We start from the raw sequence: 25,077 nt of genomic DNA, 5'->3' as shown, positions 1-25,077 counted from the left end.
TTTAGAAGGATTATTTTCTAATTCAGCGACAAAAGTAATTTCATTTTTAGAAAAGATACGTGTTTAGCTGGAAAGGAGACATAAGGGCAATTAAAAAAAAAACACAACCAAAACCAACATTTTATGAAGCCCTTAATGAAGAACTATTTCCCAAAACTTAATATAAATGTGCATCTCTAAATGATAATTGCTTAGAACCAATTGGCTGTTTTATGACAAATGGAGTAAATTCCTAAAATTAACTCAAACAATAATTGGTAAAGCAACAAATCCAATTCAGCGCTCTTCAACAATGCCACATTTTTATAGTAACATGAAAGACAGATGAAAATTGAAATCTCTGCAAGATGCGTGGAAACTTTTTAAAGACACCATAATAGAGGCTCAACTTAAATGTATCCCCCAAATTAAAAAACAGAGGAAGAGAACCAAAAAAGAGTCACCATGCTAAACAACAAAGTAAAAGAAGCAGTTGTGACATTGCACTCCATATGATTTTATGAAAATATGCTAATAAGTGTGAATATAATGTAACTGTAATATGCTTCGTGCAAAATGTCTCTTGTAAGGTATCATTACAAAGCTTATAATCTACTGAGTGTGTTCATCCTATTTGTATGAACTATCATTCTTGTATCTGAAACTAGAAATACGAAATATAACTAGGGTCCTAATGTAATTTTACAAAGTGTGGGCCATTAATGGTGGTTTTGAATCCTGATGGCTCCCATTAACCAGGACAATTGACTGTAGACGGCTCTGTTTACTTGCAAGCCCTCCTGTGAGTCAGGCTGGGAAGAATGAAGGCTTGGGGTCTCGCAGGAATCACAGAATATCAGGGTTGGAAAGGACCTCAGGAGGTCATCTAGTCCAACCCCCTGCTCGAAGCAGGACCAATCCTCAACTAAATCATCCCAGCCAGGGCTTTCTCAAGCCTGACCTTAAAAACCTCTAAGGAAGGAGATTCCACCACCTCCCTAGGTAACCCATTCCAGTGCTTCACCACCCTCCTATTTTCCTAATATCCAACCTAAACCTCCCCCACTGCAACTTGAGATCATTACTCCTTGTTCTGTCATCTGCCACCACTGAGAACAGTCTAGATCCATCCACTTTGGAACCCCCTTTCAGATAGTTGAAAGCAGCTATCAAATCCCCCCTCATTCTTCTCTTCTGCAAACTAAACAATCCCAGTTCCCTCAGTCTCTCCTCATAAATCATGTTCTCCAGCCCCCTAATCATTTTTGTTGCCCTTTGCTGGACTCTTTCCAATTTTTCCACATCCCTCTTGTAGTGTGGGGCCCAAAACTGGACACAGTACTCCAGATGAGGCCTCATCAATGTCAAATAGAGGGGAATGATCACATCCCTCAATCTGTTGGCAACGCCCCTACTTATACAGCCCAAAATGCCATTAGCCTTCTTGGCAACAAGGGCACACTGTTGACTCATATCCAGCTTCTTGTCCGCTGTAACCCCTTGGTCCTTTTCTGCAGAACTGCTGCCCAGCCATTCGGTCCCTAGTCTGTAGCAGTGCATGGGATTCTTCCGTCCTAAGTGCAGGACCCCTCACTTGTCCTTGTTGAACCTCATCAGATTTCTTTTGGCCCAATCCTCTAATTTGTCTAGGCCCCTCTGTATGCTATCCCTACCCTCCAGCATATCTACCACTCCTCCCAGTTTAGTGTCATTTGCAAACTTGCTGAGAGTGAAGTCCACGCCATCCTCCAGATCATTAATGAAGATATTGAACAAAACCGGCTCCAGGACCAACCCTTGTGGCACTCCACTTGATAGTAGCTGCCAACTAGACAAGGAGCCATTGATCACTACCCATTGAGCCCGACGAACTAGCCAGCTTTCTGTCCACCTTATAGTCCATGTCACTGGTACTGGAAACAATCTTAAACCTGGTGCTTTTCCATTAGAAGGAAGGGTGGGGACCCAGAGAGACAAAAGATTCCCGCCTTGTGCCGAAGCTATAAAAGGGGGTGGAACAGAACAAAGGAGGCTGCAGTCATGAGAAATCCCCTAGCTACCACCTGAGCTGGAACAAGGACTGTACCGGGGAAAGGATTGGGCCCAGACTAGAAAGGAGTCTAGTCTGTGACAAAAGCTTATTGGAACATCTCTGAGGGTGAGGTTTCATCTGTAATCAGTTTCTTACTGTATTAGGCTTAGACTTGCGTGTTTTTGTTTTATTCTACTCGGTAATTTATTTTGTTCTGTCTGTTATTTCTTGGAACCACTTTAATCCTACTTTTTATATTTAATAAAATCACTTTTTCCTTATTAACCCGGAGCAAGTAATTAATACCTGAAGGGGGCAAACAGCTGTGCATATCTGTCTATCAGTATTATAGAGGGCGGACAATTTATGAGTTTATCCTGTATAAGCTTTATACGGAGTAAAATGGATTTATTTGGGGTTTGGAGCCCATTGGGAGCTGGGTATCTGGGTGCTGGAGACAGGAGCACTTCTTAAGCTGTTTTCAGTTAAGTTTGCAGCTTTTGGGGGACATGGTTCAGACCTGGGTCTGTATTTGCGGCAGGCTAGCGTGTCTGGCTCAACAAGACAGGGTACTGAAGTCCGAAGCTGGCAGGGAAAACGGGCTCAGAGGTAGTCTCAGCACATCAGATGGTAGTCCCAAGGGGGTTTCTTGACTCAACCCATCACAACAGTGAGAAGCAAAAAAGGCATCCTTTAAAAAGTGGAAGTTAAATCCTAGTGAGGAAAACAGAAAGGCGCATAAACTCTGGCAAATGAAGTGTAAAAATATAATTAGGAAGACCAAAAAAGAATTTGAAAAACAGCTAGCCAAAGACTCCAAAAGTAATAGCAATTTTTCTTTTGTTAAGTACATCAGAAGCAGGAAGCCTGCTAAACAACCAGTGGGGCCACTGGAAGACCGAGGTGCTAAAGGAGCACTAAAGGACAATAAGGTCATTGCGGAGAAACTAAATTAATTTTTTGTATTGGTCTTCATGGCTGAAGATGTGAGGGAGATTCCCAAACCTGAGCCATTCTTTTTAGGTGACAGATCTGAGGAACTGTCCCAGATTGAGGGTACGTCTACACTACGGGATTATTCTGAATTTACATAAACCGGTTTAGCAAAACAGATTGTATAAAATCGAGTGCGCGCGGCCACACTAAACACATTAAATCGGTGGTGTGCGTCCACGGTCCGAGGCTAGCGTCGATTTCTGGAGCGTTGCACTGTGGGTAGCTATTCCGTAGCTATCCCATAGTTCCCGCAGCCTACCCCGCCCCTTGGAATTTCCGGGTTGAGATCCCAGTGCCTGATGGGGCAAAAATCATTGTCGCAGGTGGTTCTGGGTAAATGTCGTCAGTCACTCCTTCCTCTGGGAAAGCAACGGCAGACAAGCATTTCGCGCCTTTTTTCCCTGGATTGCCCTGGCAGATGTCATAGCATGGCAATCATGGAGCCTGTTTTGCCTTTTGTGACTGTCACCGTATGTGTACTAGATGCCTCTCACAGAGGCGATTCAGCAGCGCTACACAGAAGCATGCTTTTGCTTTTGCATGACAGCAGAGATGGTTACCAGCCATACTGTACCATCTACCATACCATAAATTGGTAATAAGATGATCATGGTTACCAGTCCTTTTGCACCATTTGCTGCTGTCATAAGCCAAAATTGGGAATGACTCCCTGAGTCAATTCCTCCTTTTTGGTATCTAAAAATAGAATCAGTCCTGCCTAGAATATGGGCAAGTGTACTAGAGAACCACTGTATCATAGAACCAGAGAGCACAGCTGCTCTGTGTCAGATCCTGCAGAAATTATGAGCTGTATGCTATTCACAGGGGGTGCTCCTGCAACAACCCCACCTGTTGATTCCGTTCTTCCCCCAGCCTTCCTGGGCTACCGTAGCATTGTCCCCCCACTTGTGTGATGAAGTAATAAAGAATGCAGGAATAAGACACACTGACTTGTTAGTGAGAAATGAGTGGAAGGCAGCCTCCAGCTGCTATGATAGTCCAGACAGGACAGTAAGGAGTGTGGAGGAGAGGAGCCCAGCATCCCTCTGCTAGTGCAGGGGCAATTGAATCTTTTTTTTAACACATGAAGGGTGGGGGCTGACGGAGCTCAGCCCCCTGTTTCTATGATGACGATGGTTATCAGCCATACTGTACCATCTACCAGGAAAAATTAGGGCCAGGCGCCCTTGATCGACCTGACGGATGCTAGTCAGCATGGTTACCAGCACTTTTGCACTGCCCCATGTGCCAATAGGCTGATGATGAGGACAGGTACCAGTCGTTTTGCACCATCAGCCACCCATGGCAGGGGGGAGCAAGGATGTTGGTGTTGAGTACTGCAGCATCACGTCTATCTGCAGCATTCAGTAAAGATAGGGTGACATGTAAAAGAGTCAAGAGAGGATTGTTTTCCCTTTCACTTCTGGGGGTGGGTGGGGGGTTGCGTAAATTGCTGAGCTATGCCCTGACCCACCGCGGACACTGTGTTTGACCCTAGAAGCATTTGGAGCTCAGCCAAGAATGCAAATGCTTTTCAGAGAGACTGCAGGAACTGTGGGATAGCTTGAGTCCTCCAGTCCATGAGCGTCCATTTGATTCCTTGGCTTTCCGTTACGCTTGTCACGCAGCAGTGCGCTGAGTCCCTGCTATGGCGTCTGTCTGGAGATTTTTTAAAAATGTTTTTTAATTCGCCTTCTGTAACGGAGCGCTGATAGAACAGATTTGCCTGCCCTTACAGCGATCACGTCCGCATGGTCCATGCGGGAGCTCTTTCTTTATTTTGATTTTTAACTACATCACCACACGTGCTGATCGGAGCTCCACACCGGGCAAACAGGAAATATTCAAAAGTTCGTGGGGCTTTTCCTGTCTACCTGGCCACTGCATGCGAGTTCAGATTGCTGTCCAGAGCGGTCAGTGGTGCACTGTGGGATACCGCCCGGAGGCCAATACTGTCGATCTGCGGCCACACTAACCCTAATCCGATATGGTAATACCGATATTAGCGCTACTCCTCTCGTTAGGGAGGAGTACAGAAACCAGTTTAAAGAGCCCTTTATACCGATATAAAGGGCCTCTTAGTGTGGACGGGTGTGGCGTTAAATCGGTTTAATGCTCCTAAAACTGGTTTAAACGCGTAGTGTAAACCAGGCCTGAGTTATCATTAGACGAGGTTTTCGAACAAATTGATAAATTAAACAGCAATAAGTCACCAGGATCAGATGGTATTCACCCAAGAATTCTGACGGAACTCAAATCTGAAATTGCAGAACTACGAACTGTAGTCTGTAACCTATCATTTAAATCAGCTTCTGTACCAGATGACTGGAGGATAGCTAATGTGATGTCAATTTTTAAAAAGGGCTCCAGAGGTGATCCCAGCAATTACAGGCCTGTAAGCCTGACTTCAGTACCGGGTAAACTGGTTGAAACTATAATAAAGAACAATATTGTCAGACATATAGATGAACATAATTTGTTCAGGAAGAGTCAACATGGTTTTAATAAAGGGAAATCATGTCTCACCAGTCTACTAGAATGCTTTGAGGAAGTCAACAAGCATGTGGACAAGGGGGATCCAGTGGATACAGTGTACTTAGATTTTCAGAAAGCCTTTGACAAGCCTCACCAAAGGCTCTTATGCAAAGTAAGCTGCCACGGGATAAGAAGGAAGGTTCTCTCATGGATTGGTAACTGGTTAAAAGATAGGAAACAAGGGGTAGGAATAAATGGTCAGTTTCCAGAATGGAGAGAGATAAATAGTAGTGTCCTCCAGGGGTCTGTTCTGGGACTAGTCCTATTCAAAATATTCATAAATAATCTGGAAAAAGGGTTAAACAGTGAGTGACGTGGCAAAATTTGCAGATGATACAAAATTACTTTGGATAGTTAAGACCCAGGTAGACTGTGAAGAACTACAAAAGGATCTCACAAAACTGGGTGACTGGGCAACAAAATGGCAGAAGAAATTTAATGTTGATAAATGCAAAGTAATGCACATTGGAAAGCATAATCCCAACTATACATATAAAATGATGGGGTCTAAATTAGTTGTTACCACTGAAGAAAGAGATCTTGGAGTCATTGTGGATAGTTCTCTGAAAACATCCACTCAATGTGCAGCAGCAGTCAAAAAGGTGAACAGAATGTTTGGAATCATTAAGAAAGGGATAGATAATGGGACATAAAATATTATGTTGCCTCTATATAATGCCCACATGGTATGCTCACATGGTATGCCCACATATGCCTCTATATAATGCCCACATGGTATGCCCACATCTTAAAAACTGTGTCCAGATGTGGTCACCCCATCTCAAAAAAGATGTATTGGAATTGGAAAAGGTTCAGGAAAGGGCAACAAAAATTATTAGGGGTATGGAACGGCTTCTGTATGAGGAGAGATTAATAAAACAGAGACTTTTCAGCTTGGAAAAGAGACGGCTAAGGGGAGCTATGATTGAGGTCTATAAAATCATGACTGGTGTAGAGAAAGTAGATAAGGAAGTGTTGTTTACTACTTCTCATAACACAAGAACTAGGGGTCACCAAATGAAATTAATAGGCAGCAGATTTAAAACAAATAAGGAAGTATTTCTTCACTCAGCACACAGTTATCTTGTTGAACTTCTTGCCAGAGGATGTTGTGAAGGCCAAGATTATAACAGGGTTCAAAAAAAGAACTAGATAAATTCATGGAGGATAGGTCCATCAATGGCTGTTAGCCATGATGGCCAGGAATGGTGTACCTAGCCTCTGTTTGCCAGAAGCTGGGGATGAGTGACAGGGGATGGATCACTTGATAATTACCTGTTCTAGTCATTCCCTCTGGTGCACCTGGAACTGGCCACTGTTGGAAGATAGGATACTGGGCTAGATGGACCTTTGGTCTTACCCAGTAGGGCCATTCTTATATTCTTACAGTGTCACAAGTACCTTAACTGTATATTTCCATACTTCTACTCTGCATAGATTCCTATATCACACTCAATGCTGTAAATTTTGAGAACTTTCCAATGGAGCATTAAGCGATATGACCAAGCATCTGTCACGTACGGTTTATTCTCTAGCTCACACTCTTCTCAAAGGGGAATTGTGTGTGCAGTGATGTTGTGTCCCCATTGAGGAAAAGCAGGAGAGAGAAGGTTCACATGTTCAGAGTTAAGATAAGCTTAAAAGAAAAATCTAGTTTCTGAGTTTGGAATCTTTTTTTTTGTGATAGTCACAACAATTTGTAAGATGTTTTACTCTTCAGCTACTGAGACGTTCCCCCTCTACCTTAACTCCATCTTAACGTGTTTTGCTTTGTTTTTTGTTTGGGAATTATAATAATCATGTTAGAACTCAGATGAACTTCTGAAAAAATTGGAGAATTTCAATTTCAGATATTCATCAATGAATTTGAAAAAAAAAGTTGCTTATTTACATGTTTGTACATTAATCTGTCCATTAAAGAGAGACAGTGGAAATATATGCAAAGTTCAGACCTCTATGAAATCTGAGCAGGTGAAATTTGGATAAAAGAAAAACAAGCAAAATGAAAAGTTAAAATGTCACTAAATTCCACCCAAAACAATATTCTATCCCTTTACTCATTTCAAACACCACACCACACACACACTGCTTTATAAACATCAAATAACCCTCACAATACAGTATCCATCAGAGGGAAGCAGGATTCCCATTATACAAATCTGATATTGAGGCAGAAATATTAAGTCACCTACCCTAGGCACAACAAACCAATGGCAGAGCAAGAATTATTACTCAGGAGTTCCTGACTGTAGACCCATGCTCAACATGCTAGCTCATGATGCCTTCCTGCTTAATTGTTATAATTCTTCTGATAACATTTTTATACCAATCTCAGATTTTCCCATCAATAAAATTCTTAATTTTAAAACTTGAAATAAATGTTTAAAATATGTTAAATATTTTGTGTTAACCAAAACTTTAAAGACAGATATGTTTATTAAGAGCTAAGTAGTAAAGACAAGCTCAACTTACAGTTTGTGATGTCTGGAGGGGCATAACTATCATTCATGAACATGCTGGTGGGTTTTGCAACTTTCAGATAAACAAAATCAGATGTGTTTTTTAAGGCAGTCACTGCTTCTTCATGTGTAACTTCTTCTAAGCAAACACTGTTCACCTAAAGATAAAGAATAAATGAACTCATCCTTAACATAAAACTGTAGGCTTTCATAAAGTTTCACAGAAAGTTTCTCTTAAACTTCTTGGAGCATTCCAGGATCAGTAAACCTTACTTTTGGTCCATTATGCCACAGATCTATTAGGTCCTACAGCACCATAGTTCATGTATGATGCTTTATTTACATATAGAGATGGCAAGTGCCTGTCCAAAGGGTAATATAATTTATGTTGGACATAGCATAGCAAAGGATGGGTTTTTGGATACCGGATGGATGAGTGTTACTATGAAGAGCTTCCCATAAACATCCATGAATCTACTTAATTAGCCTCCTTCAAATCCCTCCTTAAAAACTCTCCTTTGCTGTGAAGCCTACAAAAAAAACCTGACAAAGCTTAGGCCACTGTTGAGTTGATACCACTGCCTGTCATGCTAACCAATATTGTCTCACTGTTTCCTTGTATTCCCCAACTTATTGTATCCATCTTCTCTACTACTTAGATTGTAAGCTCTTTGGAGCAGAAATGGTCTTTGTTCTGTATTTGCACAGCACCAAGCACAATGGGGTCCTGTTCTAGGACTACAGCTCTTATACACTATGGTGGTAATAATAAGAAATATATTATTACTATCAGATTTGCTTTTATTATGATTGTATCTAATTTGTTCCTTATGAATATAGAATTTTTATATATAGTAATTTCACATTTTCTATGAATTAATGTATTATAGTTATTTGAGTCACCAAATTCCTGAAGGAATTAAAGTGTCAGTCAGCACTGGAAGGTCAACTGAAGACAGGCTATTCATATTGAAAACTGGCTGTACTGTTGAAGAGTCTAAAACAGCGTTTCCCAAACTTTTTTGGCCACGGAACACTTTTTAGCCTATTACGGAACACCTATATTATTTTGTAGTAGTTTGGTTTTCAAGTAAAAAATTGTGTTATTTATGCTCAAATATATTTTATTTTATAAAACAAAGCAAAAATACAAATTTAAAATAACTTGAACAATTTCTAACTGGAAAGCACGTATAAAGTAGTACAAAAATCAAGTGCAAGAGTCTTTCACGGAACACCTATTTACATCATGCGGAACACCAGTGTTCCACGGAACACAGTTGGGGAAACACTGGTCTAAAACTAAAATCCAGAGTCCAATCTACTGTGTATACTGGTGGTCAGTACTTCTTTTGTGGAACGATGTATTCCACTTCGGACTCTGACGAGGACTCTGTCCAGAGACCATGGTATGGCCATATCAGGTTCTGCCTCCAGTTGGTGATGGAGAGTCAGTGACTGGTGCCAGGCCGGAGACTGATGCGGTGGGGCCATGCAGGGCTTGTCCCTGGAGGGCACCATTACCACCAGCGCCGCCAAGGAGCTCACTGCTCTACATCAGTAGTTCTCAAACTTTTGTACTGGTGAACCCTTTCAAATAGCAAGCCTCTGAGTGCGACACCCCCCCCCATATAAATTAAAAAAGCTTTTTAATATATTTAACATCATTATAAATGCCGGAGTTGAAGCAGGGTTTGGGGTGGAGGCTGACAGCTCACAACCACCCATGTAATAACCTCGCCAGATCCCTTTCCATGGGCTTTGGGTCAGGCCCTTACCTCAGAAGCCAGAGATTGGTACTGCAGAGCTGATTGTCCCGACCCCCAGTTTGAGAACCCCTGCTCTACATGCTGCTTTGTCCCCTACCTCAGCAGGAACAGGCATTTGGGGAGTTGGCAGTATCAAAAGGGTCAGTATGTCCTTAGCAGCCTGGAAAGCCTCTGGGGGGTCCCGGAGGCGTGAGGGAACACCACCACTCCCACGAGTTAGATATGGGTCCCTAATTGGGCTTGGAGCCCTTGGCAGGGTCACCAGAGCCAACCACAGCTCTGTGGAGGATGAGTGGGCCAGCATGGGTCTCATCCCACCTCCCCTTGTGTTCCTCTTCAGTGCCGGAGAGTGCCCTCTCTCTGCATGCTACTTCTTGTGCCTCTTCCTGGGCACTGGGGATGGCGAACAGTGGCAGGAAGAGTACTGAGGCCGAAGTACTCATCACCGAATCGGAGTGGGAGGGCTCTGAAACTGGTCTTATGGCTGCCTCCATCAGCAAAGCCTTCAGGCGAATGTATCTTTTTGTGCCTGCAAATTTTGCACTTGTCCTTGATGTGAGCTTCCCCAAAGCACTTCAGATAAGCTGAATGCGTGTTGCTCACTGGCATAGGTTTGCCACAGGTGGAGTACGGCTTGAAACCTGGCAACTGGGGCATGCCCAGTCCTCGGGGCATCGTCCCTCAAAATAGGGATAGCTATCTATACTCTAACTGAACTAACCAACTATAAATATATACAGAAACTGTGAAGTCCAAACCACTAGAGAAAGGAAGCCTTGCAAGAGCAAGAAGCAACCATCATGGGTGATAAGGAACTGAGAGGGTGCAGGGCCAGTGGTGCCTCTTATACTGCTGCATATGTGTGGGGCTCCAGAGGGCGCTAGGGCCATCTCTTCCCCATGAAGGGAAAAAACTCTCTGGTAACTGTGCACGCAGCACACACACACATACCAGAGTATGGAATTAACATGAGCAAGCACTCAAAGAGGAAATAAAAATTTTGCACGTCATAGTATGTCTCCAGACGTACTCATATAAGCTCATTGTCTTCAATTTCTGTCCTCAGCTACACTTGAAGAACAAAAGGATCAAACCAAGAATCCATTTCAAACAGTATCTTCTCTTTGACGTGGTCCAACACCAGATGCTCCAGAAGGTTTGAAACGTCCATGGAGGATAATATTATAATAGCATGCCAATGGGGGGAAGATTCTGCCATACTCCGGCGCATCCTCAAAACGTCTGCTTCTGGCTTCCTTGGCCTCTGGAAGAACCAGGCTGAGCAGAGGAACAGGAAGACGAAAGGTGATGCCGTTTAAATCCTTTGTCTCTGTCCTTCTTCCTTTAGGAGCTGGACCGGGGGACACCACAGGACCTCGATGGAGGCAGCAGGGGATGGAACAGCTTTTTAGCCTGCTGAGGGGTGTGTGGGCTCAAGGAACAGAGGGTGACACGGGAGTCTTTAAGGCTGTGGAGCTATGCATCAGTCAGCTCTGAAAAGAGCCCTGCTCCCTCAAACCGGTAAGGGGAGGACGAGGACCAGTTCCTGCCCAAAGAGTGGTACTGGGGAGCCAGAGACCAGTGCCGCAACTGGGAACAATCCTGTACCGGCGACAGTCCCATGGGTATGGGGATCGGCATCGTGACTCAGGTGTCCCATGCCATGCAGGGGGAGACCTTGGTGTCAGGTACCTGTGTCTTCTAAATGGGACTGAGGCTGTGGTGCCGGGGTCCGAGACCTCGGTGATGGGGACTGATGCCTGCGGATCGAGAAGCTCCGCTGCTTTAGGGGGCAGTCTCATAACCGGCTTGCCCATAGATGCCGAGGCCTTGGCTGGGTCCATCGCCTTGCTTGGCGTCTGTGGTGCTGGTCAGCCTACTTGCTCTTTGGCCGCTAGGCCTGCTTTGGGCACAGATGACCCTACTAAGGGACTGGACTCCCAGGAGTTAGAGGTGGGTGCCTGGCTAGGCTAGGGGGTCTGACCGCAGCAGTACCCCCGAGCAGCTTTGGGGTGGGCATGTGGCCTGACACAGGTCCTTTGCCCGAAGTTCCCTTCTTCTGCGGTGCCAGTGGGCTTGTCAACTTTAAGTGTTTCTTAGGCACCAGGAAGGGGGAACAGTCCTGGGTGGATTCTGGTGCCTGTGGCGCACTACGCGCCGATGCTGAGGTGCCGGGTGTGGAGTCAGATCGAAAGGGCTCCAGAGTAAGACAAAACTCAGCCTCCACGAGGAGGGCCCTCAAGTGGATAACCCGCTCCTTCTGAGTTCGAGGGCTTAAGTTTTTGAAGATCCTGCGCTTATCCTTTCTGTGGGACTCTCCCAAACACTTTAAACAGCTTTTGTGGGGTCACTAATGGGCATCGGAGGGCTGCACGATGAAAATGGCTTAAAGCCTGGGGAACAGGGCATGCACTGCTTCGAGGCGAAGTCCCAGCTGGGAGTTTAACTCCTAAACTATTACTCTAACACTTAAAGGTCTAGCTAAGTGCCTATCAACTAACAACAAAGCAGACAGAAAAATGGACTGTAAGAATCACTAATGCTCTTGTGATGCAAGACAAGGCACTCCGACCAATTGTCATGGGCAGTAAGAAGGAACTAAGATGGCATTGGGTTGGCAGCACCTAATATACCAACGCATGAGCGTGGCACTCAAGGGGGCGCTACAGCTGACCCTACGGATATCGCTAAGGCAAAAATCTCTGACGACTGTGCATGTGGGCACGTGCACACCTAGAATGGAATCCCTTGAAGAACTCTCCTTTGTGTAACTATAGACTGAGGAAGGAGACCATACTGTCTTCTGTGTAGCAACAGCACAATAACCTTTTAAAAATATACTTAATAAATGTAAACCTTTAAAAAATATTATGCTATTCTTTAGTTGAAAGACATTTTTAATTAACCATTTTCAGGCCTTTGTGGTTTTACACTGCTCTATCCTGGCCATCTACTCCAGACATCAGTCACCATGATACATAAACACAAGGGGCAAGGTTTTCAAAAACAGAATTAGACTCCTTAATCCATATTTAAGCACCACCATAAATGGCCTGATTTTCAAAAATACTGATATACTCAGTAGCTTCCATTGACTTTCCTGGGAGCTGAAGAATGTACCTAAATATGAACATAGTTTAACTTTAAGGACTCATTTTTGAGAAACTTGGCAAAGACCTTTTTCTCTCCTCTCCCCCACCCAACTGGAATTGGAGGGGGAAATGGAAAAGGTCTGGTACGTATGGTTTTCCACAACTAATGTCAGGGGATGGACAAACAGAACTTGTACTGGGTTGAATCGGCATCTCACTCCATTTTGGAAGTGATAGGCAGTGCAGAATATCCAATATAGTTTCTTGCAAATGCTGAAGGCCAATTTAAAATTTTGTCTGTGCCTGCAGAGCCCAGATAATGCAGGCAGTAGCAAAAATATTTTTGAGAGCTGAGCCTTAAAACAGCAACTTTAGATTTATGTCATCTAGAAGAGCCCATACTATAACAGGGAGAACTGTTGTAATAATGGGTCTTTAAATTTAATTTAACTGTGAGCTCAATTGTAAGAAGTGAGCGAAAATTCATAAAATCCCACAATAACCTACAACAATACATGTTGATGGGAAAAGGTGCAAAAGGCAGACAGAAGGACTGAATTAATCCAAACAGGAAGACCTATGGATATCACTCAAGGACTGTGTTAAGATCATACCTGGTAAACAAGAGAAGTGGGGACTAACAGGTGAACAAAATATTTCACCCACCACTCCCTTTTTGGGTCCTTAAAAGAAAAAACTTTTTTTTTAAGGGATGCAACTGCCTGCAAACTGTTTGAAAACCACCACTTACCAACAGTGGAAGAATAGGAAAGGAACAAGCTTTACCGTCTTGTATGCCACTCCCACCGTCACCTGGGACCTCAGAATCCACTGTTACATCGCTGGGCCCTCATTATCCTAATCCTGAGAAACATCCTGGGCCAGACAAAGGAGCCCAGATGACATGCCACCTGCACCTCCCCACCCCTCCTTATTTCTTTTCTTTCCTATTTGACTTCTGTTTAACAACAGTCTGGTTTAGCTGGCCAGGACTGTATATTTTGCAACATTGCTGTAAGTCTGTGACCAAAGAGCCAGCTAAAAGCAATGCCCACGGCAGCTTGATGCTGGTAGAAGTCTGCCAGGTTTTGGAATGGATGATAAGACTGTGTGCTCCGCGCTTGTATTTCTTGAATAATGAAACTGCAAGTGAGAATCAACATAAGAGACAGAACCTACATTTTCTATCTTTGTTGTTCCGCTCTCTCCTGTCTTGTGTGTTTACTTTGAAGTTAATTGGGATCAGACTAGCAGCAGCAACAGCAGCTTCAGGCAGGCCATCTCAACTAATTTTTTCTCCTTTCCACCAAAACAGGAGAGTTATCACAATTTTTAATACTATCTAAAAGACTGTCAAGCAGAGTTTTTTACTTCTAAAAACTCTTTAAAGCTAAAGGGAAAGGGAACAAGGGATAGTGTTAAAATGAAAGCCTTACTTAATACTTTACATTTCCAATGCTATAACTGTTTTTACTTGTTTTTCTTTATCTTTAATAAAAGATTTGAAGAATTTTTAATGGTGTTTGCCATGGTACTAAGCAGGCCAAGGTATCTCTACCTGAATCCCAAACTTTGTTTAAAACTGTTAATGTTGTACAATGACAGGATCATGTTAACACTATTGACTCTCTGGATCCATATATTCCATCGAAATTAACACAACAGAACACCAGGAGTAAAACAAAAAGAAGCAGAGACTTTTTCTGCTGCTTCTGTAATTCTTTAGTTTACTTATACATCATATTAAAAATGTTTACTGTACCTTTTGAATACTGTTATTTATAAAGCACTTAACAGTTTTAAAGCACCATAGTACATTTTTGTCTATTTAATGTTTTCATACTATGCAAATCAATTCCCTAGGATCAAACCACCTTATATTGATGTTACAGTTTTTGAAGACAGCTATTTTAACTCATACTATTCTTAGTGAATAGATATTGTAATTTTATAATGCATCTATAATTGAGTAGTATAATATTGAGAGAGTTGAAAAGCTATATTCTGCCTGATTTGGAAATTGTTCCTCAGATTAGATACTAAAATCAGCTTCATTACTTTTATTCATAAGCAGAGTATGTCAACACAGTAGATTACATGTTTTACAAGTCTTTTGGCTGACATCAAAAAACTGATTTTGGGAGTATTCCTATATATGTTAAACTGTGGATTTATTCTGAATATCTCCAGTAAAATAACCATTTCTCCTCCAACCCACATAAAAATCCTACACTGGATTATATTAAAATATTTTCTTACTCTTTGATTATGCAAATTTCCTTTAGTGGCTGAAATACTGCTGAACCGAGAAAGCGGGACAATCAGCGAGTTATCTTAAGTGCCTATACACAAATGCAAGAAGCCTGGGGAACAAGCAGGGAGAACTAGAAGTCCTGGCACAGTCAGGGAATTATGATGTAATTGGAATAACAGAGACTTGGTGGGATAACTCACATGATTGGAGTACTGTCATGGATGGATATAAACTGTTCAGGAAGGACAGGCAGGGCAGAAAAGGTGGGGGAGTTGCGTTGTACATAAGAGAGCAGTATGACTGCTCAGAGCTCCAGTATGAAACTGCAGAAAAACCTGAGAGTCTCTGGATTAAATTTAGAAGTATGAACAACAAGGGTAATGTTGTGGTGGGAGTCTGCTACAGACCACTGGACCAGGGGGATGAGGTGGACGAGGCTTTCTTCCAGCAACTAACAGAAGTTGCTAGATCACAGGCCCTGGTTCTCATGGGTGACTTTAATCACCCCGATATCTGCTGGGAGAGCAATACAGCAGTGTACAGACAATCTAGGAAGTTTCTGGAAAGTGTAGGGGACAATTTTCTGGTGCAAGTGCTGGAGGAACCAACTAGGGGAAAAGCTCTTCTTGACCTGCTGCTCACAAACAGGGAAGAAATAGTAGAGGAAGCAATAGTGGATGGGAACCTGGGAGGCAGTGACCATGAGATGGTCGAGTTCAGGATCCTGACACAAGGAAAAAGGGAAAGCAGTAGAACAGAGACCCTGGACTTCAGAAAAGCAGACTTCGACTCCCTCAGGGAACTGATGGGCAAAGTCCCCTGGGAGAATAACATGACGGGGAAAGGAGTTGAGGAAAGCTGGCTGTATTTCAAAGAAACCTTATTGAGGTTGCAGGAACAAACCATCCCGATGTGTAGGAAGAAAAGTAAATATGGCAGGCGACCAGCTTGGCTTAACAGTGAAATCCTTGCTCGTCTTAAACACAAAAGAACAGCTTACAAGAAGTGGAAGATTGGACAAATGACCAGGGAGGAGTATAAAAGTATTGTTCAGGCATGCAGGTGTGAAATCAGGAAGGCCAAATCATACTTGGAGTTGCAGCTAGCCGGAGATGTTAGGAGTAACAAGAAGGGTTTCTTTAGGTATGTTAGCAACAGGAAGAAAGTCAAGGAAAGTGTGGGCCCCTTGCTGAATGAGGGAGGGAACCTAGTGACAGAGGATGTGGAGAAAGCTAGTGTACTCAATGCTCTTTTTGCCTCTGTCTTCACAGACAAGGTCAGCTCCCAGACAGCTGCACTTTGCAGCACGGTATGGGGAGGAGGTGATCAGCTCTCTGTGGAGAAAGAAGTAGTTCGGGGCTATTTAGGAAAGCTGGACGAGCACAAGTCCATGGGGCCGGATGCGCTGCATCCGAGGGTGCTAAAGGAGTTGGCCGATGAGATTGCAGAGCCATTGGCCATTATCTTTGAAAAATCATGGCCATCGGGGGAGGTCCCGGATGACTGGAAAAAAGCTAATGTAGTGCCCATCTTTAAAAAAGGGAAGAAGGAAGATCCAGGGAACTACAGGCCAGTCAGTCTCACCTCAGTCCCTGGAAAAATCATGGAACAGGTCCTCAAGGAATCAATCCTGAACCACTGAGGCTGAGGGAACTGGGATTGTTTAGTCTGCAGAAGAGAAGAATGAGGGGGGATTTGATAGCTGCTTTCAACTACCTGAAAGGGGGTTCCAAAGAGGATGGAGCTACACTGTTCTCAGTGGTAGAAGATGACAGAACAAGGAGTAATGGTCTCAAGTTGCAGAGGGGGAGGTTTAGGTTGGACATTAGGAAAAACTTTTTCACTAGTAGGGTGGTGAAGAACTGGAATGGGTTACCTAGGGAGGTAGTGGAATCTCCTTCCTTAGAGGTTTTTAAGGTCAGGCTTGACAAAGCCCTGGCTGGGATGATTTAGTTGGATTTGGTCCTGCTTTGAGCAGGGGGTTGGACTAGATGACCTCCTGAGGTCCCTTCCAACCCTGAGATTCTATGATTCTATGATTCTATGAACCAAATCATTTATCTAAAAGCTAGACTTAACGGTAAGAATTTTATAAAATCAGAAAAGCTTTACAATTTCTGAAATCTCTATTAATATAAACATACTGAGCCTTTTGTACATTTTTGCCAACATGTTCAAATTATACTCCCTTTTTTGGGTGAAGGATTATTACCAGGAATACCAGACTCCTAGATCTGGCTTCCCACTGATATCCCTCCCAACATTTTTATACTCTACATATAAATTATAACTATGTAAACATTAACCCTCTGAAATAAGGGTTGCAATTAATCTTGAAATAATAGCAAAACTCCAAGAAAGGATTCTTGCAATTATGACATAGGCTAGTTCCATTCATGCCATCAGTATGCACATGTATCACGCAGTTGACATTACTAGAAGGCTTTTAAGAAATTGCTTCTAAGTAATTGGCTTTTTGTGGATCTGATATCTTGAAATACCAGTCTTTGCATCTGTACACCAAGTTTGCCAATACAATACTTTATATTATTATTTTTTTATTACAAATAGTTGCACTGTAAAAAAGATAAACTAAAATAGTATTTTTCAATTCACTTCATACAAGTACTGTAGTGCAATATCCTTATCGTGAAAGTGCAATTTACAAATGTAGATTTTTTTCTCTTACAGTGACACAAAAATCAGAAGGGATTTTTCTTTTTAAAGGGTACAAATATTCAGTACCCAAAAGCATTCTTGGCTCCTCTGGAAGAACAGCTGTTCCATTATATTTATAGAAATTTAAAATGGATATTTACAAAAAAATGATCCTACTTAAATTTTTTCTACCTTTTAAGAATTTCTTCTGTTAGTGTTTAACTATCCGGATAAATAATTTGAAAATCAGGAACCACTCAGATTTTCACACAGTTGAGCAGAGCCACATGCAGAGCGCCAAAAAATGTAAGGCAGTCCAAAAGTTATAATGCACAAGTTCCTAAAAGTGCGATTATTTATACAAAGTAATGGTGCCAACACTTCCAGTGCGTGACCAGGTGAAAAAATAGAACATGGGGGGGAAAAAAAAATCTATCTATACCAGTAACTTGGCAAATATCACTAATTACTTATTAAATAAAATGAGTGAACATTAAGTTCCTGTACAAGTCACTGATTACTAATCGGGGTGACATAATGATGAGATTTTTACCATCCACACATTCTGCTCTGAAAGGGGAAGAATTACATATTCATACTCCAACACCTTTACTAGAAGTTACTCCATAAACTTGTATGTAACAGGCTCTCTTCCTCACTAAAGTTTACTTTTACAATTCATGCAGTAAAAAGTGTGCCATAAAGGGCCAGCTTCCATTTTTCTAGCCTCCAAACTTAACTCTTTCACAAGGTGATGATGATTCAGTAAGAGTGCTACATTTTCTTTAACAAAAAATCCATAACACAAGTTGCAGGTGTAAAGAGTTTCCCTATGAAACTTTAATTCACCAGACAGGTTAGATACAATTTATACCGTACAGGTTACCTGACTCCCTTCAAGTCCATTCAAATATACTACAGGTAAGATAATTTTTCTATTAATGTAGTCTCTTATAAGAAATTATCATTAGTATCCTTATTCTCTCTCCTCTGCTCCTTCATTACTTTTTATACCTACTTGTTATGTCTTAATTAAACTATAAGATCTTTGGGGCTGGGGCTCTCTCTTATTCCGTCTCTGTACAAAGCCAAGTATAATGGGGTCCTGATCCTGGTTGGGGCACTACTGTAATACATTAAAATATTTATACTTAAAATGTTTATTCAGTGTGCATAACATCACATTTGATACTCAAATGAAATGTATGCCATAACCTCAAATCACAGAGACCTGGACATGAAACTCTGAGGGTGCACTCAAATGAGGAGAGAGAATAGCTCTGCAGAGTAGGAGTTTGGATCCCCTGAACTCCATAAATCCTCCACGAACTGTTGAAACACAGCCATCAGCATGGATGCACTATGCTGCCTCATTGTTTTTGGATTTCTTCCCTGCCCCATGCAGTTGCACTGCAATAGAAGCGTGCTGCTAGGAAAACCTGGGAATCTCCAAAAAGGGGGAATCTAGAGCACAGAAGAAGTTCACACAACAGCAATCCCACTGTGGAAACTCGGTCTCTCTCCGCTGCCAGACCACCCCCTAATCCACAGATACCCCCATCGACACCCCAAATAATAAATGTTTACAAAGTGATTTGCAGATGAAAGCTCAATATAATTGATAAATATAAATAAAAGCAAAACGAGTGATTTTCGCCTTCAAATCATTTTACTAACATTAACTAACCCACGAAAAACCCTTTAAGGTAAGCTTATAATTCCTCTGTTTTACTGATGGGGACCCAGCATAAAAACTAAGGGTCAGATTCTTACTCTTAGAGCAAGGATCACTTTATTCTAGGACTGTCAAATTATTTAAAAAATTAATCACATTAATCACAGTTTTAATCACATCGTTTAATAACAAGAGAATACCATTTATTTAACTTCTTTTTGGATGTTTTCTACATTTTCAAATATACTGATTTCAATTACAACCCAGAATACAAAGTATATAGCGTTCACAGAGTTTAGCATATCTGGCATGTAAATACCTTGCAATACCAACTACAGAAGTGCCATGCAAATATCTGCTCTCACTTTCAGGTGACTGTACATAAGAAGCAGGCAGCATTATCTCCCATAAATGTAAATAAACTTCATAGAATACTAGGGTTGGAAGGGACTCAGGAGATCATCTAGTCCAACCCCCTGCTCAAAGAGGGACCCAATCCCCAGACATATTTTTGCCCCAGATCCCTAAATGGCCCCCCCAAGGATTGAACTCACAACTCTGGGTTTAGCAGGCCAATGCTCAAACCACTGAGCTATCCCTCCCCACACTTGTTTGTCTTAGCGATTGACTGAAAAAGAAGTAAGTAGGATTAAATGGATTTGTAGGCTCTAGAGTCTTGCATTGTTTTGTTTTTGAATCCAGTTATGTAACAACAACAAAAAATCTACATTTGTAAATTTCACTTTCATGATAAAGAGATTGCACTACAGTACCTGTATAAAGTGAACTGAAAAACTTTGTTCTTTTGTTTATCTTTTTCACAGTGCAAATATTTGTAATAAAAAATAATTAGGGCTGTCGATTAATCAAAAACTCAAAAAACGTAATCGTGATTAATTGCAGTTTTAATTGCACTGTTAAACAATAATAGAATACCAATTGACATTTATCCATCCATGCTGATGAAGCTTGTTAAAAATGCATTAATTAAATATGTGACTGAACTCCTTGGGGGACAACTGAATGTCTCCTGCTCTGTTTTACCCTCATTCTGCCATATATTCATGTTATAGCAGTCTCGGATGATGACCCAGCATGTTGTTCATTTTAAGAACACTTTCACTACAGATTTTACAAAACACAAAGAAGGTAGCAATGTGTAAGCTATCTTTAGAAACTGCAGCAGTCAACCCAAGGTTTAAGAATCTGAAGTGCCTTCCAAAATCTGAGAGGGACGAGGTATGGAGCTTGCTTTCAGAAGTCTTAAAAGAGCAACACTCCGAAACGGAAACTACAGAACCCAAACCACCAAAAAAAGAAAATCAACCTTCTGCTGGTGGCATCTGACTCAGATGATGAAAATGAACATGCGTCGGTCTGCACTGCTTTGGATCCTTATCAACAGAACCTGTCATCAGCACGGATACGTCCTCTGGAACGGTGGTCGAACATGAAAGGACATATGAATGTTTAGCATATCTGGTATGTAAATACCTTCAAATGACAGCTACAAGAGTGCCATCCGAATGCCTGTTCTCACTTTCAGGTGCATTGTAAATAAGAAGCAGGCAGCATTATCTTCTGCAAATGTAAACAAACTTGTTTGAGCGATTGGCTGAACAAGAAGTTGGACTCAGTGAACTTGTAGGCTTTAAAGTTTTACATTGTCTTATTTTTGAGTGCAGTTATTTTTTGTACATAATTCTACATTTGTAAGTTCAACTTTCACGATAAAGAAATAGCCCTACAGTATTTGTATTAGGTGAACTGAAAAATACTATTTATTTTGCTTTTTTACAGCGCAAATATTTGTAATAAAAATAAATATAAAGTGAACACCGTACACTTTGTATTCTGTGTTGTAACAGAAATCAGTATTTTTGAAAATGTAGAAAACATCCAAAATATTTAAATAAATGGTATTCTAGTACTGTTTAACAGCGCAATTAATCACTTAATTAATCACAATTGTTTTTAATCGTGCCGTTAATAGTGATTAATTTTTTTAATCGCTTGACAACTCTAACAATAACATTAAATGAGCATTGTACACTTTGTATTGTGTTGTAACTAAAATCAATATATTTGAAAATGTAGAAAAACCTCCAAAAATATTTATAATACATTTAAATTGGTATTTTATTATTGTTTAACAGTGTGATTAAAACTGCAATTAATCACCATTAACTTTTTAAATTGAGTCAATTTGTTTTGAGTTAATTGCTCGAGTTAACTGTGATTGGTTGACAGACCTACTTTATTCTATGAATAGTTTTATTGCTTTTGCAGAGTAAGATGCTATTCAGTGTGAGTAGGTCTGGCCATGAGAGCTGGAATTAGAACCTGTCTCCTAGTCTCATGCTGAGATCACTAGAGCATGCTCTGAACACAGTAGGATTACTGGTGACATCTGGGGCAGTTGAAAATTATTTTCTTTCTTACACACTGAAGGCAGCTTTGACGTGTTTGCTTTGAGAAAAGAAAAAAGAAAAAAAACAACAACTCTAAACAAACCACTAATGAATGGCAGCGCATTTTGTAAACTAATATAAGATGATGCATCTAATTCCAAACCAGCCATTCTTAGTGACTGGTATGCAGAAAATAAATAAGTGGGTTCCTTACCCTTCAGGGATTTTTAGGGCAGTAGATGGTAGTGTTACCAAAGGCTATTTTAAATGTTAGAATTGCCCCGTGCCTCTAGAGACTTAATGGCAAACTCTGGAAATGAAGCATGTTGATTGCTATAGGACACAGTTCTGATTTTTCAACAGAACATTTAACCCAGTTTGAGATCTCAGAGATTTTCTGAAATGAGAGAGACTGAAGATGGAGAATTTATTTTAATATTTACATTTCTTGGAATTTGTATTAGAAACAGTATGTATGACGCATCTGTCTTGCCAGGCCTATGGACAGCTCCCTTAATACTTAGCTGAATTATGGCATCATTTTGTATGTACCAAGAAGTAGTATGCGCAGAAGGGAAAGTACACCTTTACTTACAGCTAGAAGTTTGTCTCCAATCTGAAGTTTGCCATCTTTATGTGCTGCACCTCCTTCAATAATTTTAGTTACATAGATACTGTTGTCACCAGGAATATGCTGATTTCCAACACCACCAGCTATGCTGAACCCAAGTCCTGCTTGAAAATAAAGTCATTTTTCCAGAGACCTTTTAAACTTTTAATATCAATTTGATGTCAATCACAATATAATTGTGCTCCATGCAACTATGGTGCTATAGAAATAATTATAATTTAACATGACACGGGTTATTGAGCAGGTATAGTACAGCTGTTAGAGCAGTAACTAATATTTTTTAAACACAGTAAAATGATCAGAATTCCTCCCAAAAAAGAGATTTAATTTTTTGGAGACGCAACATTTACAGAGAAAGGTAGGTGAATCACTCAATTGCAACCACACAGCTCAACTACAGTAATTGTAATGATTATCCAATCCTACCACTTCAAAGAATAGTTTTGTAATGTTGCATCATCTGTAAGTATGGAAACAAGCAGAATGGTTTCTCTATGTAGTTTTTTCACCTTTGAAGAAATATCCAGAGATTTCACATGAAAAGTTTATTCCAGTGCTAAGACCGATATATTCCTCTTAAAAATGACTATATTATCAAGGAAGTGATTTAACTGGGCACAAATTGTTTGCATTTAAAAGAAAATTATTATGCATGCTATATGGATGAGGGCAGGTGTTTGCCAGAACTATTAAAAGCTTTACTACTGCACTTAAAATGTATCTGTCTTCATTTGCATTATTCCGATGCTGCCAATCCTCAAATGTTCCATTAGTAATGTGGACTAATATAATTTTTGTGTACTCACCGAGAAATAATGGCCTGCAACCTACTGGCAACTTTATCCTTTTTTGCATAACAGAAACTTTATACTTGCCACATACCTTTTGGCCCTTTCACAAGTTTTATCTCCATTATTTTTTCTGTGACTGGTTTTCTTCTTTTGACATACAACCGCACAATGGATCCTGCCTCTTTTAATGCTTCAACTGCTTTGCTGTGTGTCACATCACGAACATCCACTTCATTTACTCGTAATATGCAATCGTTAACCCTGAGGACACCAATGCTTTCATTTAGTTGAGGTATTATAGGTAAGGCTACGTTAATGTCATGGAGGTCATGGAAGTCACAGAATCCGTGACTTCCAGAGACCTCTGTGACATTCTCTGCTTCATCGCCAGGGGCTACGGGAATCTGGCAGCCAGCAGGGCCCTTGCAGAGTTCCAGCGACAGCAGCGAGAGAGAGCCCTCTGCAAGGTTACAGCGACGGGCAACAGCCTCGTGTGTGGAGGGGGGTGGGGGAGCAGGAGGGGATGCCTCTGGCAAGCGGCTGGAGGTGTCCCGTTTGCTCTTTGGGAAATATGGTCACCCTGCAGCTTCCAGCTGCTGCGGGCGGAGGGGGAAACCCACAGCTCCCAGTGACCATGGTGGTGGGGAAAACCATGGAGCCACAGTAGCAAAAGTCACAGACAGGTCACAGCTTCCATGAATTTTTATTGCCCGTGACTTGTCTGTGACTTTTAATAAAAATAACCATGACAAAATTTTAACCTTAATTATAGAGTAGTGAACATATTAGGTGTCCAATAGCATTTTAACCAGATGAAACTGTCAATAAAATACAATACATTATATATTTTTTTGGAAAATATATGGATTAAATATTCTTTAAAATAAAAACATTACTGAAAATGCAACATAAATAAGTCCAATTAAGAAGGAAATAACAAATGATTTTAAAAGAATATTTTGTTTACAACTAAAGATCAAAATGTTTTCTGATAAGAGAAGGTTACTTACCTGTAACTGGAGGTTCTTCGAGATGTGTGGTCTCGATCTGTATTCCACACACAGGTGTGCATGCATGCCATGCACCTGAGTCTGGAAGTCTTTCCTACCAGTGTCCACTGACCCACCCATGCATGTGCATCCCCTCGTGCTCCCAGCCAAAAGTATAATAGGTAGTATGATCGACACCTCTCCAGTCTCCCTCTTGTTACCTTTGAGTGTAGCCCGAAGCAGAGGGGATGTAAGGCAAGTAGTGGAATATAGATAGGGACCACACATCTCAAAGAATCTCCAGTTACAGGTAAGTAACCTCTTCCTCCTCTTTGAGTGATGGTTCCTATGTGTATTCCACACGTGACTCATGAGCAGTGATCAGTGCGGAATTGGCTGCAAGGGTGCTAATGGAAGTGCGGTCCTCAGTACAGCTTAGCTGACTGCTGTGTCTGTAGCTGCCGCTTACTTGTGTGAGGGCATACTGGTTGTGAAGGTATGGATGGAGCACCAAGTGGCTGCATGACAAATGTCTTGCCAGGGCACATCTGCACATCACTCGCGTAGAGTGAGCCATGATTCTATCAGATATGGGTACATCAAACTAGTTGTAGCATTCCAGGATGCACCCCGAGACCCATTTGGAGATTGGTTGAGAGGAGAGGGTTTGACATGTGGACCGTTTGGCAATGGCCACAAAGAGCTTCAGCGACGTGCAAAAGGGTCGAGTACTGTGAAGGTAGAAAGCCAGTGCATGACGGACATCCAGGGAATGCAGGATCCTGTCAGTGGGGGAGATGAGCAGT

General features: G+C 41.5%; 1 protein-coding gene across 8 annotated transcripts in view; it reads right to left on the bottom strand.

Annotated features, from left to right (window-relative positions):
• DLG1 (discs large MAGUK scaffold protein 1) overlaps window positions 1-25,077 on the bottom strand; it is a 740,792-nt gene that overhangs the window by 109,555 nt on the left and 606,160 nt on the right. For 5 of the 8 annotated variants that reach the window (XM_045030010.1, XM_045030012.1, XM_045030020.1 and 2 more), the window contains 3 exons: window positions 23,374-23,543; window positions 22,456-22,595; window positions 8,015-8,159 (listed from right to left, as the gene is read on the bottom strand). In XM_045030010.1, coding sequence (XP_044885945.1) covers window positions 8,015-8,159; window positions 22,456-22,595; window positions 23,374-23,543 — 455 coding nt within the window. The remainder of the gene's footprint in view (window positions 1-8,014; window positions 8,160-22,455; window positions 22,596-23,373; window positions 23,544-25,077) is intronic. The other 3 variants (XM_045030013.1, XM_045030011.1, XM_045030019.1) reach the window with 1 other exon arrangement.

This window comes from Mauremys mutica, chromosome 9 (genome assembly GCF_020497125.1).
Source record: "Mauremys mutica isolate MM-2020 ecotype Southern chromosome 9, ASM2049712v1, whole genome shotgun sequence".
Taxonomy (NCBI): Eukaryota; Metazoa; Chordata; order Testudines; family Geoemydidae; genus Mauremys; species Mauremys mutica.
The sequence above is the reverse complement of the archived record's forward strand: the minus strand, read 5'-3'. Positions and strand labels throughout refer to the sequence as shown.